Below are 15,648 nucleotides of genomic sequence, written 5' to 3'. Positions count from 1 at the left end.
CTGTCTTATTGCTATTGCAAGAACTTCAAGCACTATATTGAAGAGATATGGAGAGAGTGGAAAATGAGTACACTACAGACTTGCCAATAGTCTGTCTGGTGGAAGCATTTTCTCAGCTGAGGTTCCTTTTTTCTGATAGCTCTAGCTATCTAGAAGTTGACAAAAAAACCATCCCGTACAGGATCTAAACTCAAGTCCTCACACTTAATAGCAAGTGATTCACCCTCCAAGCCATCTCCCAGCTACTTGTCTGCCTTTTTGTATGTCGTCATGCTTTTGTTGCTCTTGGGATATTCCTAAAAGTGCATTTACCTTAGATTATGTGTTTTCTAAGACCTCCGTTGATAATTTATTGTAATGATAGTGACTAAAATTCGGCTTACAGTGGTTTGAGATTATTTCCAAAGGTCTTTCATTATAAATCATTTGAAAAACTTGTTTGAAGTAGTCTTGAAGGGGATAGAGTTAGGTACTTATAGGGACTGTTTTTACTTTGTGGAAGATAAAAACTGCAGATGTGATGAGTTTAAAGTAAGATATGATTTTAAACTATTCTAATGGAGTATGGGGCAAGGACATGAGCTGACTTAATAGCGGAAGGCAACAGTAAGACCAAAGAATGGAGGAAATGAGGAATTTACATAGGAATGAGAGCGTCAGGTAGTTTTCACTGCCATTTTTGTGAAACCAGTTTTCCAGGATGCTTTACATTATTTCAGTTGCTTAGATATAGCAGAAACATGTAGTTAGTTAGCATTAAGCTTATTTTCTTTTCAGTATAACATGAGCTGAGGATCAGTGGGTCTTAACAAGGAAATGATTGAATGGCACGTTATGGAACCCAGGTGGCTAAAGAAATAAAGGAGATGATGGATTGAGATGATAGTAAATGGGTCAATAGATTTCAGGATCCTTTGGATTTAAAGAATAGGTAAACTAGGAATACCACGCAGAATATAGTGGAGAGAAGGAAGTAATTATTTTAGAATAACTTTGCAGAAATACAGTTTTCAGAAGCTGTGTGGCTTTTAGTGAATTACATTGTCTACAATATAAGGAAAATGTCATTGAAGTTAAAGAGGTTAAAAAAAACACAGAGACCAAAAAGATTGACTTTCTGTGTTTAGGTTGAAGTCACATGACCCACAGGCATAACGGTGGATTAAAGAAGACAGTGAATCAGGTGCCAGAGTCATCAGTCTGTAAGTAGTGAGGGAGAACTTTGAAGGAAGTAGTTAATTTGCTACAATGATGATGGGTAGCATCATCTGATCCAATGTTATTAAAAGAAGTTGAAATAGAGCGCAATGAAAGGAGAAAGGAGGTAATTGCCATGAGGGAACCCCTGACTTTGGTTCTAAATCTAAAGATTTATGGCCAATAAAGGCTTACTTGAGAGATCTCAGCAGAGAAGTATCTTCCAGAAATACCCAGGTTTCAGCTAGAATAAGAAAGTACATTCAAAGAGATTAAGCAACACTACAGTGGTATTAAAACCTGGAGATGTGAGATTTAAACTTGGTATGTGCTCATGTTCAACATCAGTACCAGTCGTGTTGGGACTGATGTGATTGTTGGTGGTATTGATAGTCTACTGGATGAAGGTAGCAAATGTGTTATAGTTGAGAAAGCATAGCCAAAATATAAGGAGTCATTGAGGTGTGTTTCTGTTTTTTAAGGTCCAATTTTAAAGGCTTTCTTTTGGCAAACCTTCTGCCCAATCTACTGGGTTTTTTTTCTTTTATTATTATTATAAAATATATCATTGTACCGAGTGTTCAACATTTATATATGTTCAGTTTCTTGTCTTCTTGTGGGCTTGGATGTTTTTATGTGTTTAGTGAATAAATTCTTGTTCTTATACTCTGACATGCTCACTTATTCTCCTGAATGATTTGGATTTTGTGAGTTTCATGGCTGAATATTGTGATTTCTTGTCTATTTCTTTAATTTTTCAATGTGTGTATATACATAAACATTCTGTTATTTTCTTTTCTCTTTGTTTGATATAGAAGACAGGATTTGGCGTATGTTTGCTTTATTTTCTTGATAGCACTAAATTTGAATTTCAGAAAGAAATCCTAACTATAAGGAATAAAGTGTGGTGTTTCAATATGACAAGACATAATACTGAGGCTAATTTTTTTTTTGCAAGAATATGTGGGGAGCATAGTGAAAATGTCAGTAAAGCTTGAGTGTTGTCATTTAATACAAGTGTTTATAAATAAGATACAAGTAGGCATTGAAGAAGTATAAAATCTTAAAGATTTCCCATTATAAATTATTTTTATTTGTTCTGTCTACATTTTCCATATTCTTTTTTATTGCTTTATAAATAATACCATTCAAAATTTCCACCTTCTCCCCTCCTCCCATTTCCGTCCTGTTCCCCCCCTCCCCCTCCAGTCCTAAGAGAGGACAGGGTACCCTGTCCTGTGGGAAGTCCAAGGCCCTCCCCGCTCCATCCAGGCTTAAGAAGGTGTGCATCCAAATAGACTAGGATCCCAAAAAGCCAGTACATGCAGTAGAAACAAATCCCAGTGCCATTATCATTGGCTTCTCAGTCAACCCCAATTATCGGCCACATTCAGAGAGTCCAGTTTGATCCCATGCTCCTTCAGTCCCAGTCCAGCTGGCTTTGGTGAGCTCCCATTAGATCAGGCACACTGTCTCAGTGGGTGAACCAACCCCTCGCGGTCCTGACTTCCTTGCTCATATTATCCCTCCTTCTGCTCTTCAGCTGGACCTTGGGAGCTCAGTCCAGTGCTCCGATGTGGGTCTCTGTCTCTATCTCCATCTGTTTCTGGACAAAGGTTCTATGGTGATATTCAAGATAGTCATCAGTCTGACTGTCAGGGCCCATGGGCCCCGACATAGAGAACTATTTTCCCTCATTCGACCGGTACGGAGGCGTGAGAAATAACCAGACACAGCTTACATCATCATCACGGAAGGGCATCTCAGGCTTCTCTCCATCCCGAAGATCTACCCTCGTTTATTGTACAAAACATCTTTTTAACCCCCCAGTCAACCAAGGTAGATATCTCATTAATATTCTCTTTCCGGGGGACACAGGACAGGGAAATACCTGCAACTTAGTCATCAGCTTTGGCAAACACCTCTCCCCAGGCAATGTACATTTTTAACAAAAGAGAAAGGAGCAGCACATCCCAGCTATTGTTGAGGCAGTGACAGCCTGTCTGAAGGTCTACGTGACCACCTCAGGTGGGACCCATGGCTTCAGAGCCTGGCTGCCACACCATATAGAAATATGGGCCTACAATCCACTCTCTCTTATTAAATTTTAACAACCCCTGTGCTTCTGCAACAGGACAGATGGGTCACGCCTGGCTTGGGCAAAGTCTTTTTTCTATTACCCAAATTTATGGGACAAGGCCAATTCAGGCACCCTCTCCTCCACTACCCAGGGACCTAGCTTGGGACATCCCCATGGACACCTGGGAACCCCTCTAGAGCCAAACCTCTTGCCAACCCAAAATGGGGTACTGAACTGAACAGAGAATTTTCAACAGAAGAATTTCAGATGGCCAAAAGATACTTAAGGACATGTTCAACTTCCTTAGCTATCAGGGAAATGCAAATCAAAACAACTTTGAGATACCATCTTACACCTGTCAGAATGGCTAAAATCAAAAACACCAATGATAGCCTATGCTGGAGAGGATGTAGAGTAAGGGGAACACTCATCCATTGCTGGTGGGAATGCAAACTTGTGCAACCACTTTGGAAATCATTGTGGCGGTTTCTCAGAAAATTAGGAGTCAATCTACCTCAAGATCCAGCAATACCACTTTTGGGAATATACCCACGAGATGCCCAATCATACTACAAAAGCATTTGTTCACCTATGTTCATAGCAGCACTATTTGTAATAGCCAGAACCTGGAAACAGCCTAGATGCCCTTCAATGGAAGAATGGATAAAGAAAGTGTGACACATCTACACATTAGAGTACTACTCAGCGGTAAAAAACAATGACATCTTGAATTTTGTATGCAAATGAATGGAAATAGAAAACATTATCCTGAGTGAGATATTCCATATTCTTTATAATTAATTTATTATTGCTCATGATGGAGGAAAGAAATAAATGTGACTTAGAAATAAAACTAGTTAAGACATTATGCAATGTGCTAAATTAACAGATTATACAGTGTGCTAACTTTTATCTATTTTAACACAACATTCTAGTTATAAAAGTAAGTTAAATGTAGAAGCTTATATTTGTGTATATCTGGTGGGGTTTTTTTTTTTTTTTGGTTGTTAGGTGTATGTATGTATATGGGTGTTTTGCCTCCTTGTATGTCTTTGCATACATGTGTTCCTAAAGCTACAGGAGGGTACTGGATCCCCTGAAACTGGAGTTACTGGTGATTGTGAGCTGCCATGTGGGTACTGGGAATCAAGACCAGGACCTTTAAGGAGCTCTTAATCACTAGCTATCATCCAGTCCCCCATTTGTAAATGTCTTTAAAGAAAATGATATTTTTAGAATACTATTATTTTAATTAAATTCTTTGACAATAAGTAGCAGTCAATACATCTGATTTTAAAAAAATTATACTGATTATAAAATTTTTAAATATAAAGATGATTAAAATTTCAGTGTTAACTTGAATTGTTAGCAGAACAGAATTTCGTTGAAAGAAAATTCTTTGATATTAAAAGCAAGAACTTACAATTAGTATCATTCCTTTTTAATTTTGTTCATATGTGTGGCAGATATTTCTGTAAATATTTGGGCATCTGGTTTTATGTGTTTTTATTCAAGTATTTTAATGAGCATTAATTATATGTTAAGTTGCTCTTAAGTACTTTTGATACACTTACCTACTACCTCTTAATGAGAGAAGTGCGTGCGTGCGTGCGTGCGTGTGTGTGTGTGTATGTGTGTGTGTGGTGACCCAACCGTAGGTCTTCTGTAAGCTAGACAGGTCAGCTCTTCCAGTGAGCACCACACCATTCCCTAGACAGTTTAAAGCTATATCACTGTACAAAGCTAATAAACCAGAAGAAAACAATCTTGGACACTAGCCTACTTTTGTTTTGTTAGATTAAGGAACTTCAGCAGGCCTTAACAGTCAAACAGAATGAAGAACATGACCGGCAGAAGAGAATAAGCAACACGCGCAAGATGATAGAGGACTTGCAGAATGAACTCAGGACTGTAGAGAACTGCGAGAACCTTCAGCCTCAGATTGATGCCATCACAAATGATCTGAGGCGAGTTCAGGAGGAAAAGGGATCGTGTGAAGGAGAGATCATTGACAAGCAAAGGGAAAAGGAGATGCTAGAGAAGCAGAAACGGAGTAAGTTTCTTGGGGGCAAAAAATGGTTTATAAAATGGAGCCTTGCTTATTTCTCTTATTCTCACCCCCTCATACTGATTCTTAGATAAAACTTGAGATCTTTGGTCATTTAATCTGTCTGTCTGAATGCTAGGTACATATAGTTGAAAGAAATTCAGGAAGAGTGGCACTTCCCTTGCTACCTTAAGTCCCAGTGTTAGCAGTTTGTTGTGACAATCCTGCTTTTATTATCACATCATATTTCGGTGTTGCTTAATTAACTTTATATACCTTAGTTTTCTGTTTTCTCTTGAGTCTAGATTTTACTCAATGTATTATCTCTCTCTTTTTTTGTTTTTCGAGACAGAGTTTCTCTGTGTAGTCCTGATTGTCCTGGAACTTGCTCTTGTAGACCAGGATGGGCTCAAACTCACAGAGATCCACCTGTCTCTGCCTCCCGAGTGCTGGGGTTAAATACACCTCCTTTGTATTGTAATTCCAAATTACTATATTAGTAATGCTAACATTTTTAGGGAATTTTGTCAGTTCTTGTGTATGTTTTGTATGCCCAGGTACTAATGTAGTACTCCCACTCTTTCCATATTCAAGTCTCTCCTATACATGATTTCTGTTTGAAAAGTAAAGCTTTATTGGGGACTATAATTGCATGTACTTTCTTTTTGTTTTTTGATTTTTTTTTCAAGACAGGGTTTCTCTGTGTAGCTTTCGTGCCTGTTCTGGAACTAGCTTTTTCTTATAGACCAGGATGCCCTTGAACTTACAGAGATCCTTCTGCCTCTGCCTGATTAAAAGCACCACCATCACCTGGCTGTATATGCTTTCTTAACAGTTTGACTTCTAAACTTATTTACAGCCAGGTACATTATACTTGAATTGACTTTCATTGATAATATTTTTAAGAATTTTAATTTCCTTTTTTTAAGAAACACCATTTGTTGTAGCTTATCTTTAAATTAAGAACAAGTTGTTATTATTTGTATATCTGGGCATGCAGTTGCCCCTAGGCACACATGGAGGTCAGAGGACAGTCTTCTGGAGTTGGTTTTATTTTCTTACCACCATATGATCTGTGAATCAAGCTGAGGTCATCAGGCTTACATAATGAACACTTTGATCCACTGATCATCTCACCAGCCCAGCATTTTCTTAAATTTGGAAAGAGAAAAATCCAATTTTTTTTTTTTAATTCTGCATCTTGCTGTTCTGCTTTCATCTAACCAGGTTGTTTCCAAGGCCTCCTCCAAGATCCTCACTCATCTGGGATTTGTCTCATACCACCCTTCACTAAGTAAATTGATTCCTGAATTTTGTCATCTTTCCCCAACCTCCTCTCTTTATTTTCTTATGAGTTTAAGTAACTTAATCTAAGAAGAGATACTGAAAATTAATTTTATTGTTCTTGAACTACCTGAGACATTTTACATTTAGCATTCCCCTTTCTTGATTTTATTATATATTCAGCTATATATTAAAGGTGGAACTGAATATCCATTTTTTTCTCTCAGAATAAAAAAAAATCTCAAATCTACTATTTCTGCTAGAAAAGCTACCCCCGCCCCAAGTGCTTTGCTTTTCAGTAGCTTCAGGGTTATTTTTTATCTTAAGAATTAAGTGATTTTGAAAGATCTGTTATGGGTGGTATTTATAACCTAGATTTAAGATATTCTGTATTGTTTACAGGTTGATGTACTAATGTTTTCAGAGAAATGATACTTTTCCTTCCAATTTTAGGTGTGGGTGATCATATCATACGTTTTGACAATCTAATGAATCAAAAGGAAGATAAACTGAGACAGCGGTACCGGGACACATACGATGCTGTCTTGTGGCTCAGAAATAACAGAGATAGGTTTAAGCAAAGAGTCTGTGAGCCCATAATGCTCACGGTAAGAAATTTTATTTTTTTTTTTGTAATATCAGTCAGTTTTACTATTAGGAAATTGTAGGTTTTTGTTGATATAAGAAGTCTTATTTTTATTATGACCCTAGGTTTTTGTTTGCTTGTTTGTTTTTGTGTTTTTTGAGACAAGGCTTCTCTGTGGAATGTTGGCTGTCCCTGGAACTTACTCTGTAGCCCAGGCTAGTCTTGAACTCATGAGATCCACCTGCCTCTGCCTCTCTCCTGCTAGGATTAAAGGTGGATGTTTCCACCACCTAGCTAAGACCCTGGTTTTTCATTATTGGACTTGTAAGCATTGCATGGCTGAATCCATACATAAGTTTTTTAAAATGCCCTTTAACCATAGTAATATATAAGCCTATGAATTTTTTTCAAGAAAGAGGTTTAAAACTGGGGGGGCTGGAGAAAAAGTTCAGTCTGTAAAGTACTGGCCACGAAGACCTTGATTTGATCCCCATAAACCGTATATAGAGGGGAAAAAAAGATCCCCAAAAACTATATGTAAAGGTGAACGTTGGCGATGGCATGCCTATAATCCCAGCACTGAGGAAACAGATAATAGGGTCTCTGGCCAGCCAGTCTAGCCAGATTTGCAGCTCCACATTTAGTGAGAGACTCTCCAAACCAGGTAATTTGGAACAAAATTGAGGGAAACAACCTATATCAACCTCTGGCATCTGCATGTATGTGCACACAAAGGCACAAACACACCCCATAAAAAGATAGGAAATGGGATTTTCTAACCTACAGTTGTGCATATAGTAAGCTTGCTTGACTAATGTTTAGATTATTAGAGTCAAAACTGTTTAAGAGGAAGAAAACTGCTATAAAAATGTTGATAAGGGATGATTGACAGATAAGCAAGAAAGTTATCTTGTATAAAAAGCATTCTGAGGATTTTGTGAATGAAGCAAATAATTGATATAATTACTGTGGATCATCAGAAATAGAAAAACTATAGCAAATAATTTAGTGAAGTTTGGTCACTAAATTTCCATCAAACTATCAAGTAATTAGTTTGACTTTATAAAGGGATATAAGAGTAAGAAAACACATTCCTTAATGGTGATATACTAGATATAGATAAATAAGATTAGAAACCCCCCCCCAAAAAAAATAACCAAAGAATAATTTTTCCTGGGCATTTTTTATTTGAAAAATTGTAATTTATCTTTGCAGAATTCATGACGAGCCCTATTTTCTCTAACCATACTCTATTAAGATAGCATAGATTTAATTCTTATTATATCTGATATTAGTAAAATTTATTTCCATAACACATTCTTTTCTTCACAGTTGCATGTGCCTATAATCTCAGTTCTCAAGTGGCTGGGGCAGGAGGATTTAGAGTTTAGTTCCTTTCTAACCTGGGTTACATAGTAAAACCCTGTCCTCCTAAACCAAGCAGAAAGAACAGCAAAGAGAATATTTTTCCAAAATTAGAAAGATAATTTATATTTAGTGTATTTTCATTGTTTTAATCTATTGATAAGGACTGTAAAAATCCTTGCTATAAGTTATATGCATATAGTTATTTACACTTTTTTTTAAAATAACAACCTCAGTAATAAATAGTTCAGAACTTAATCAGATTGTCTTAACTGTATAACTCATAACCAGCATATATCACTAGTTGGAGTATATTTACATTTTTAACTACATCTGAGTATTTAAAATAAAAAGATGTATTCTACTTTTCAACCTTCATGTAGTGACTTTTCACTCTTCTTGCTTCTGTTTCCATTCGTATCTGTATGTGTGTGCACTTACTAACTCGTCAAGTCTACCTGAAAATTAACCTGCATCAGCATGTTAAGAATATATACATTGAAAATGTCAGTCATATAGCTTGTTCTGTTTCTGTGATTTATTTCTAATGACTTCAGTCTAGAGCAGGAGAAGTTAAGATAAGATTTATAGATACTAGTCTCATTAACAACTATACCTTATATTAACAGAAGTAATGTGCATAATGAAGAAAATTCTTAAAGATACTGGTAGGTGAGATAAATTAGCTTTTATTTTCACAGTAGAATTCAGTTCAACCATTAAAATACTGTTGTAGGGTCTGGGGATAGATCATTTGATAAAGTGCTTGCAAAAACCTGAATTTGATCCCCAAGAATCCATGTCAAAAAACCAACCGTGGTGGTGTGCTTATAATCTTAGCATTAGGGAGGTGGAGGCAGATGGATCACTGGGGCTCTCCATAAGCCAGTCTAATCTGCTTAGTGAGCACCAGGCCAGGTGAGTTTGAGGAACAGTGGTGATTGTCCTCTGACCTCTACTTATACGCATGTAGGTGAACCTGCACACCTGCATACATATAAACATAATGCTACAGGTTAGGTCTAATAATAAATGAATGCATTTATAACATGTTAATGAATTATAAAGTGAGTTGAATAGGCTATGTAGAAATTTTTCGTTTAAAAAATATGAAACAGGAGACTGCATCAACCAGATGATATCAAGAATGGTATGTCTGCTGTGCCTGCCAGTCTGTATCTTACTCCTCTGTGAAGGTATAACTGTAAAATTCTCTTAGAAGTTTTGTTTTCACTGAATACCAGAAAGAAAGGAACAGGATTCTAAGAAACAGGAAGCTGAAGAACCAATGCTTTGTATAAATTTTACTTGAGGATATGCATTACACCTGGAAAAAGTGGAAATTATCCACTGCTACACTGGCACTAACTGGCTAGTAACCAAAATGACTGTGAGATTTCAAAGAATTACATGAGCTGTTGACACAAGATGAGGGCTTTTGGTTCTCAAATGGAAAGATATTTCTAATGAATACACCCTGGGAAAACTTGAGAACCAAATCATGTCTGGCTCATCCATAGCAGTTGTTTTTGTCCATTCTACTTGGAGTGAATATCAGCTTATATCTTCATTCATTTGTACTTCTTCTAGTAGAGTAATTGAATATAAAAAAAAGTGTGAAATGACAGCCACCAGATGATTGTAGAGTGTATACTTGGATGATCATATCTCACAAAGATTGTTGTCTGTCTGTATTCCCATTTTTCTACATTTGCTGATGTTTTCTAGAGAATAGTATTGGCCAGTGTTTAGATAACAAACCTTTTTTATTTACTTTTTTAACCATACTATCTCTATATTTTTTTTTTAAGGCAGTTTTAGAAATTGCATCTAGGGCCCGTTACATAGTAGACAAGTACTTTCCCACTGAGATATATCCCCAGACCAGAGCCCTGGTCAAAAATAGCATGCTTCATAGTAAAGCATCCTGTGTGAATACTTTGTCTTTCATCTAGCTCTCCTGTGAAATCTACTAGACAGCACTTTCTACTGTGTCTTTGTTAGTGAAAACTGTATGGTTCTTTGCTTTGCATTTTGCTCATTCATGTGTAATAAAGAAAGATTTAATATTCTTGAGACAGTTCTCCACTTACCTGTCTTAGTATCTTCCATAGAATTGAGTCACTTGTGCTGTAATATCTAATTAGCAAATATTTTTTAACATGTTTGTAAAAGTTGTTTGTGGTATATACCTATAATACCAGGACCTATGAGGTTGATGTGAGAGAGGATCACAAGTTTGAGGCCTGGAGCACAAGCCACATAATGAATTGCAGGTAGAATCACATAGTAGAAAAAAACACCCTAAAACCCTAAATAAATAAATTTATGTCTTAGCTATGCAAATCTTTCTAAAGGCTTCAACAGCTGACCAACATAACAAGTTTTTTCCATGTGTCTTATGAAGGTTTTATTACGGTTTTATACCTATGAACTATTACCAATATAATAGGAAGTTTTTGTCAAGGTTAAGAAGGAAAGTACTAAGCTTCAGGGAAGATGAGAACTGTTTATATTCAGTTAGCAGTCTCCAACTCCAGTGAGTTAACCAGTGGGAAACTAAGGTTGTTTCTGAGATAATTTAAAACTCATTGTGCAGCAGATCTTCATATGATTGTTCGGAGTAAAAAATGAAATGTTTGGAAATTATGAGTAAATTTCATGTAATTAAATACATCCAAGATATTTGCATATGCTCTAAGATTATCAGTAGGTTTCAGAAAAAACTAATTTTTCCTTTTTTAGATTAATATGAAAGATAATAAAAATGCAAAATATGTTGAAAATCATATTTCATCAAATGACTTAAGAGCCTTTGTGTTTGAAAGTCAAGAGGATATGGAGATTTTCCTCAGAGAGGTAAGTACTAACCAACACTATGTTCTGATTAACAAGGCACCTTCTGATTTTCTCCTTTATGAGTTTGTGTTGACTGAGGTTTCTGTCCCTCCCCGTCCTGCAGCCATTCAGTCCCAAAGAAACACACAGGTCTATAATAATCATAAACTGATTGGCCTATTAGCTCGGGCTTCTTACTTGTTCTGATAACTTAAATTAGCCCATAATTCTTGTCTGTATTAGCCACAGCAAGGCAGTCACATCTTGCTTCCTCTACATCTGGGTGAGACCGAACTTTTCCTCTTCCCAGAATTCTTCTGTTCTGGTCGCCCCACCTATACTTCCTGCTTGGCTACTGGCCAATCAGCATTTATTGAATTGATACAAGTGGTAAGTCTTTACATAGCACAAGTCGCACAGCAGATTTGTGATCTCCTGTGTGCTCTGAAAAAAATAACACCTTCCTTATCCTCGATATATTCCCTTATATTTATTTGTTTACTTATTTGGTTTTTTTCGAGGCAGGGTTTCCCTATGTAACATTCCTAGCTGTCCTGGAACTTGCTCTTGTAGACTGGGCTGGCCTCAAACTCACAGGGATTCACCTGCCTCTTCCTTCCAAGTGCTGGGATTAAAGGCATGTGTCACCACTGCCCGGCAAGATTATACAGTGTTCTATCTGTATATATCTGTGTATATATTTCTACACACTGGAAAAGAGTAACAGATTTCATTATAGATGGTTGTGAGCCGCCATGTAGTTATTGGGAATTGAACACAGGGCCTCTGGAAGAACATCCAGTGCTCTTAACCTCTGAGCTACCTCTCCAGCCTTCACACTTATTTTTTTAATGTAAATGACATGAAAGAAGTTTTAGAATGTTAATGTGTTCTTCACCAGTGAGACTCCTTCATTCTACTGCCTCAGCTTTGTTTTATCTTTTGCAGTATGTAAAAAGGTTTGTGGTTCAGGTTTGAGGGTTTGGTTTAGTTTGGGTTTTTATTCCTTTTGGAGTGGAGATGGTTTTTGGTTTGTTATTTGTGGGGGGGTCGTTTATTTGTGCTTTTTTTCTATTTTTGAGACCAAGTTTTCTACTCACCTAGAAGTCACCAGTTAGAGTAGGCTGGCTGGCCAGAAAAGTCTAAAGAGATATACCTGTCTCCACCTCCCCTCACTGAGATTATAAGTGTGCATACACACCCCACACACCCTCTGTTTGTATGTTCTCCAGAGGTCAAACTCTGTCCTGTGCTTACAAGGCACACACTTTACCTCTTAAACCCTCTCCCCAGCCCAGTGTATGTTTTACTTACTAAATGTACGCTTTATGGCCTGTCTTAGGGTTTTTATTACTGTGACACTGTGACAACTCTTATAAAGAAAAACATTTAATTTAAGAGGTTTAGTCCATTATTGTTATAGCAATGAACTATGTGTTCCCCTTTCTCTGCATCCTTGCCAGCATGTGCTATTGTGTTAGTCAGGGTTAACTAAGGATCAGTTAGGGTTAACAGATGGGGTGAACATATATACATATGAAAGGGCCTTATTAGAGTGGCTTACAGCCCAAGTAGTCCAATAATACTGTCTCCTGGTGAAAAAGCCAAGGATCCAATAGTTAATTTATTCCACCAGACTAAATCTCTCAGCAATTCGAATCTAGTGCCAAAGTCCCGGGAGGTTCTATACATCTTTGAGTTTTCTGTCCATGTTGGAATCCCAATGAAGTAGGTTCTAACACCAGCAAAAGAATGGCTCAGGGTAGGACTTGCCAGTGAAAGTGAGGGCAAGCACACAGAAAGTACAGCTTCCTTTTTTCATATCATGTGGGCTGCCACTAGAAGGTTTAGGGTGGGTCTTCTGACCTCAACTGATCCAGCCAAGAACAGTTCCTCAGAGGTGAGCCCAGCAACTTATGTTTTAGTTGCTTCCAAATGTGGTCAGCTTGACAGCCAAGACTAGACATCACAGCTGTCATTTGTTTTATTGATCTTTGCCATCCTCACTGGAATAAAATGGAATGTCTGAGTAATTTTAATTTACTTTTCCTAGATGACCTCAGGGTGAAGTGTTTCTCAGCTATTTGTTTTATCTTTTGGAAATTTCTTGCCCTATTCTTTTCAATTGGCTTGTTTTCTTGATGTTCTACTTTTTCTTGTTATTTTCATATATTCTAGATACCCTCTTCCATGAGTGAGTTTTTTATTTTGGATATTGTATATTTTTTATCTAGAGTTTCTGTTAAAATCTGTTTGCTTACTATGTCCACTATAGTTGACCATCTATTTATTCAGTATGGTATTGGTTTTCTTGAATAAGCTTAACTGCTTAAAATTCCTGTGTGTTAAATCTGACATTTGTGTTCCTGTGAGGTCAGTTTCTCTTAGTCAGCTAGCCTAGCCAATCAGTAAACTCCATGTTAAGCAAACTGCTTTTTCTCTTAGCTATGGTGGCATTTGATTCTCATACATTAGAATTTTTATTGTTCACTGAAATTGCACATCATACCGTTAGGATCAGTTAGTTCCCTTCTGAAGAGACTGACTAGCAACGAACTGAATTGGACTCAAACTTCAAAATGTTTGCAACCAAAGCAAATGCGTGTGAGTCTTTGTATCTTTGTGTGTGTGCCCACATGTGTGCGTGTGGAATCCAGAGATCGACCTTTTGGTGTCTTCCTCTCTCCATCCTGATAGTTTTTTTTTTTCACAACAGAGTTTTTTTGGTTTATGGTTTTGGTTTTTGGCTCATGGTACAAAAGTGCTTGCAATGCATACAGAACTCTGGAAATCCAGTCATAGGAAACTCCACATTAATTTTTGAAGCAGAGGGGCTGGAGAGATGGCTCAGTGGTTGAGAGCATTGCCTGCTCTTCCAAAGGTCCTGAGTTCAATTCCCGGCAACCACATGGTGGCTCACAACCATCTGTAAAGAGGTCTGGTGCCCTCTTCTGGCTGCATACATGCACACAGACAGAATAGTGTATACATAATAAATAAATATTTAAAAAAATTTGAAGCAGAGTCTCTTGCTTAACATGGAGCTTACTGATTGACTAGGCTAGCTGGCTAATATGCTCTAGGAATCCTCCTATCTCTGTACCTACCCAATGCTTTGGTTATAGATATATGCTGCCCTATCCAGCTTGTATGTAGGTATTAGGGTTATGAGCTCATGACAGGCACTTTATATAGAGAGCCGTCTCCCTGGCCACTGTTCAGGCCTTCCCACTTCTGTTTGTTGCTTTTACATGATCCACTGGGATTTTTCCATACGTTTATAGCTGAAGCATCAGCCAGAGATAGAAACAGGTTTGAGTATTCTGAGGTTTCTCATTTGTCGGGATCCTGACAAGAATTTACCTTTTAATTTACATGTTCATTCTAGCCACCACAAATTCCATTCTCTGATTTCTTCAAGCCACAGCTACATTTTTCTACCTAAATTTCCATTTCTATAACTCTCCTGCTCGATTAGTGAATGCTCTCAAGTCACAAGTCACATAAACTCAGATTCTAGCTAGTTCCATCCCTCCAATTTGTTTTCCTAGTACTTTAAAAAATTATTGTTTGAAATTTTGCCTAGAGTTTTATGATCATTATTGGCAGATAGGTAAACCCAATACAAGATAATTTGTTATTAATGAAAGTATAAGTGCCATCTATATATTTTGAAGCCAATTCCGGGCATCCTGTTTCATCTGAAAATTTAGAACATATTTCTGAAAGAAATGGACTCTCAGATGGCTGTAGGGGCACATACCTGTAATCTCAGCCCTTGAGAGGCAAGGCAGAAGATTGTGAGTAAGGTTAACCTGGAGTTTGTAGTAAATTCCTGTCCACAGACTAAGTAAGACCCTGTCTTGAACAGAAAAACCAAAAGCAGAGAACCTATAAAGTTGAAAAGCTCAGATTGAATTTAGAGGGGGTAAAATTAACAGAAAAAAAATAAAATATAATGCTTTGTTTAAATTTCTGATCATCCTTGTAGTGCCATTGGGGATATGTTGACTTTAAAGATTATTTCAGTTAAGCACATGGTAATTAGTATTGTCTTTTTCTTGTATTCAGGTTCGTGACAATAAGAAGTTAAGAGTAAATGCTGTTATTGCTCCCAAGATTTCTTACGCAGACAAAGCACCTTCAAGATCTCTGAATGAGTTAAAGTAAGTTAAAAGTATTATTAGAACAAATTCAGACACTGAGTCTTAAGTGACTTTTAATTCTTCACATAATATGTTTGTTATAAGC

The 15,648-nt window shown here is 37.1% G+C and overlaps 1 protein-coding gene across 5 annotated transcripts in view; it reads left to right on the top strand.

The window, feature by feature from the left end:
* Smc5 (structural maintenance of chromosomes 5) overlaps window positions 1-15,648 on the top strand; it is a 74,862-nt gene that overhangs the window by 28,627 nt on the left and 30,587 nt on the right. For all 5 annotated transcript variants that reach the window (XR_003377286.1, XM_005352067.2, XM_013348080.2 and 2 more), the window contains 4 exons: window positions 5,075-5,330; window positions 7,062-7,216; window positions 11,305-11,418; window positions 15,469-15,563. Coding sequence is in view for 4 of the 5 variants with exons in the window: in XM_005352067.2 (XP_005352124.1) it covers window positions 5,075-5,330; window positions 7,062-7,216; window positions 11,305-11,418; window positions 15,469-15,563 (620 nt within the window). In the remaining variant the exon portion in view is untranslated. The remainder of the gene's footprint in view (window positions 1-5,074; window positions 5,331-7,061; window positions 7,217-11,304; window positions 11,419-15,468; window positions 15,564-15,648) is intronic.

The sequence above is a fragment of the Microtus ochrogaster genome, chromosome 8 (genome assembly GCF_000317375.1).
Source record: "Microtus ochrogaster isolate Prairie Vole_2 chromosome 8, MicOch1.0, whole genome shotgun sequence".
Classification (NCBI taxonomy): Eukaryota; Metazoa; Chordata; class Mammalia; order Rodentia; family Cricetidae; genus Microtus; species Microtus ochrogaster.
The sequence above is the reverse complement of the archived record's forward strand: the minus strand, read 5'-3'. Positions and strand labels throughout refer to the sequence as shown.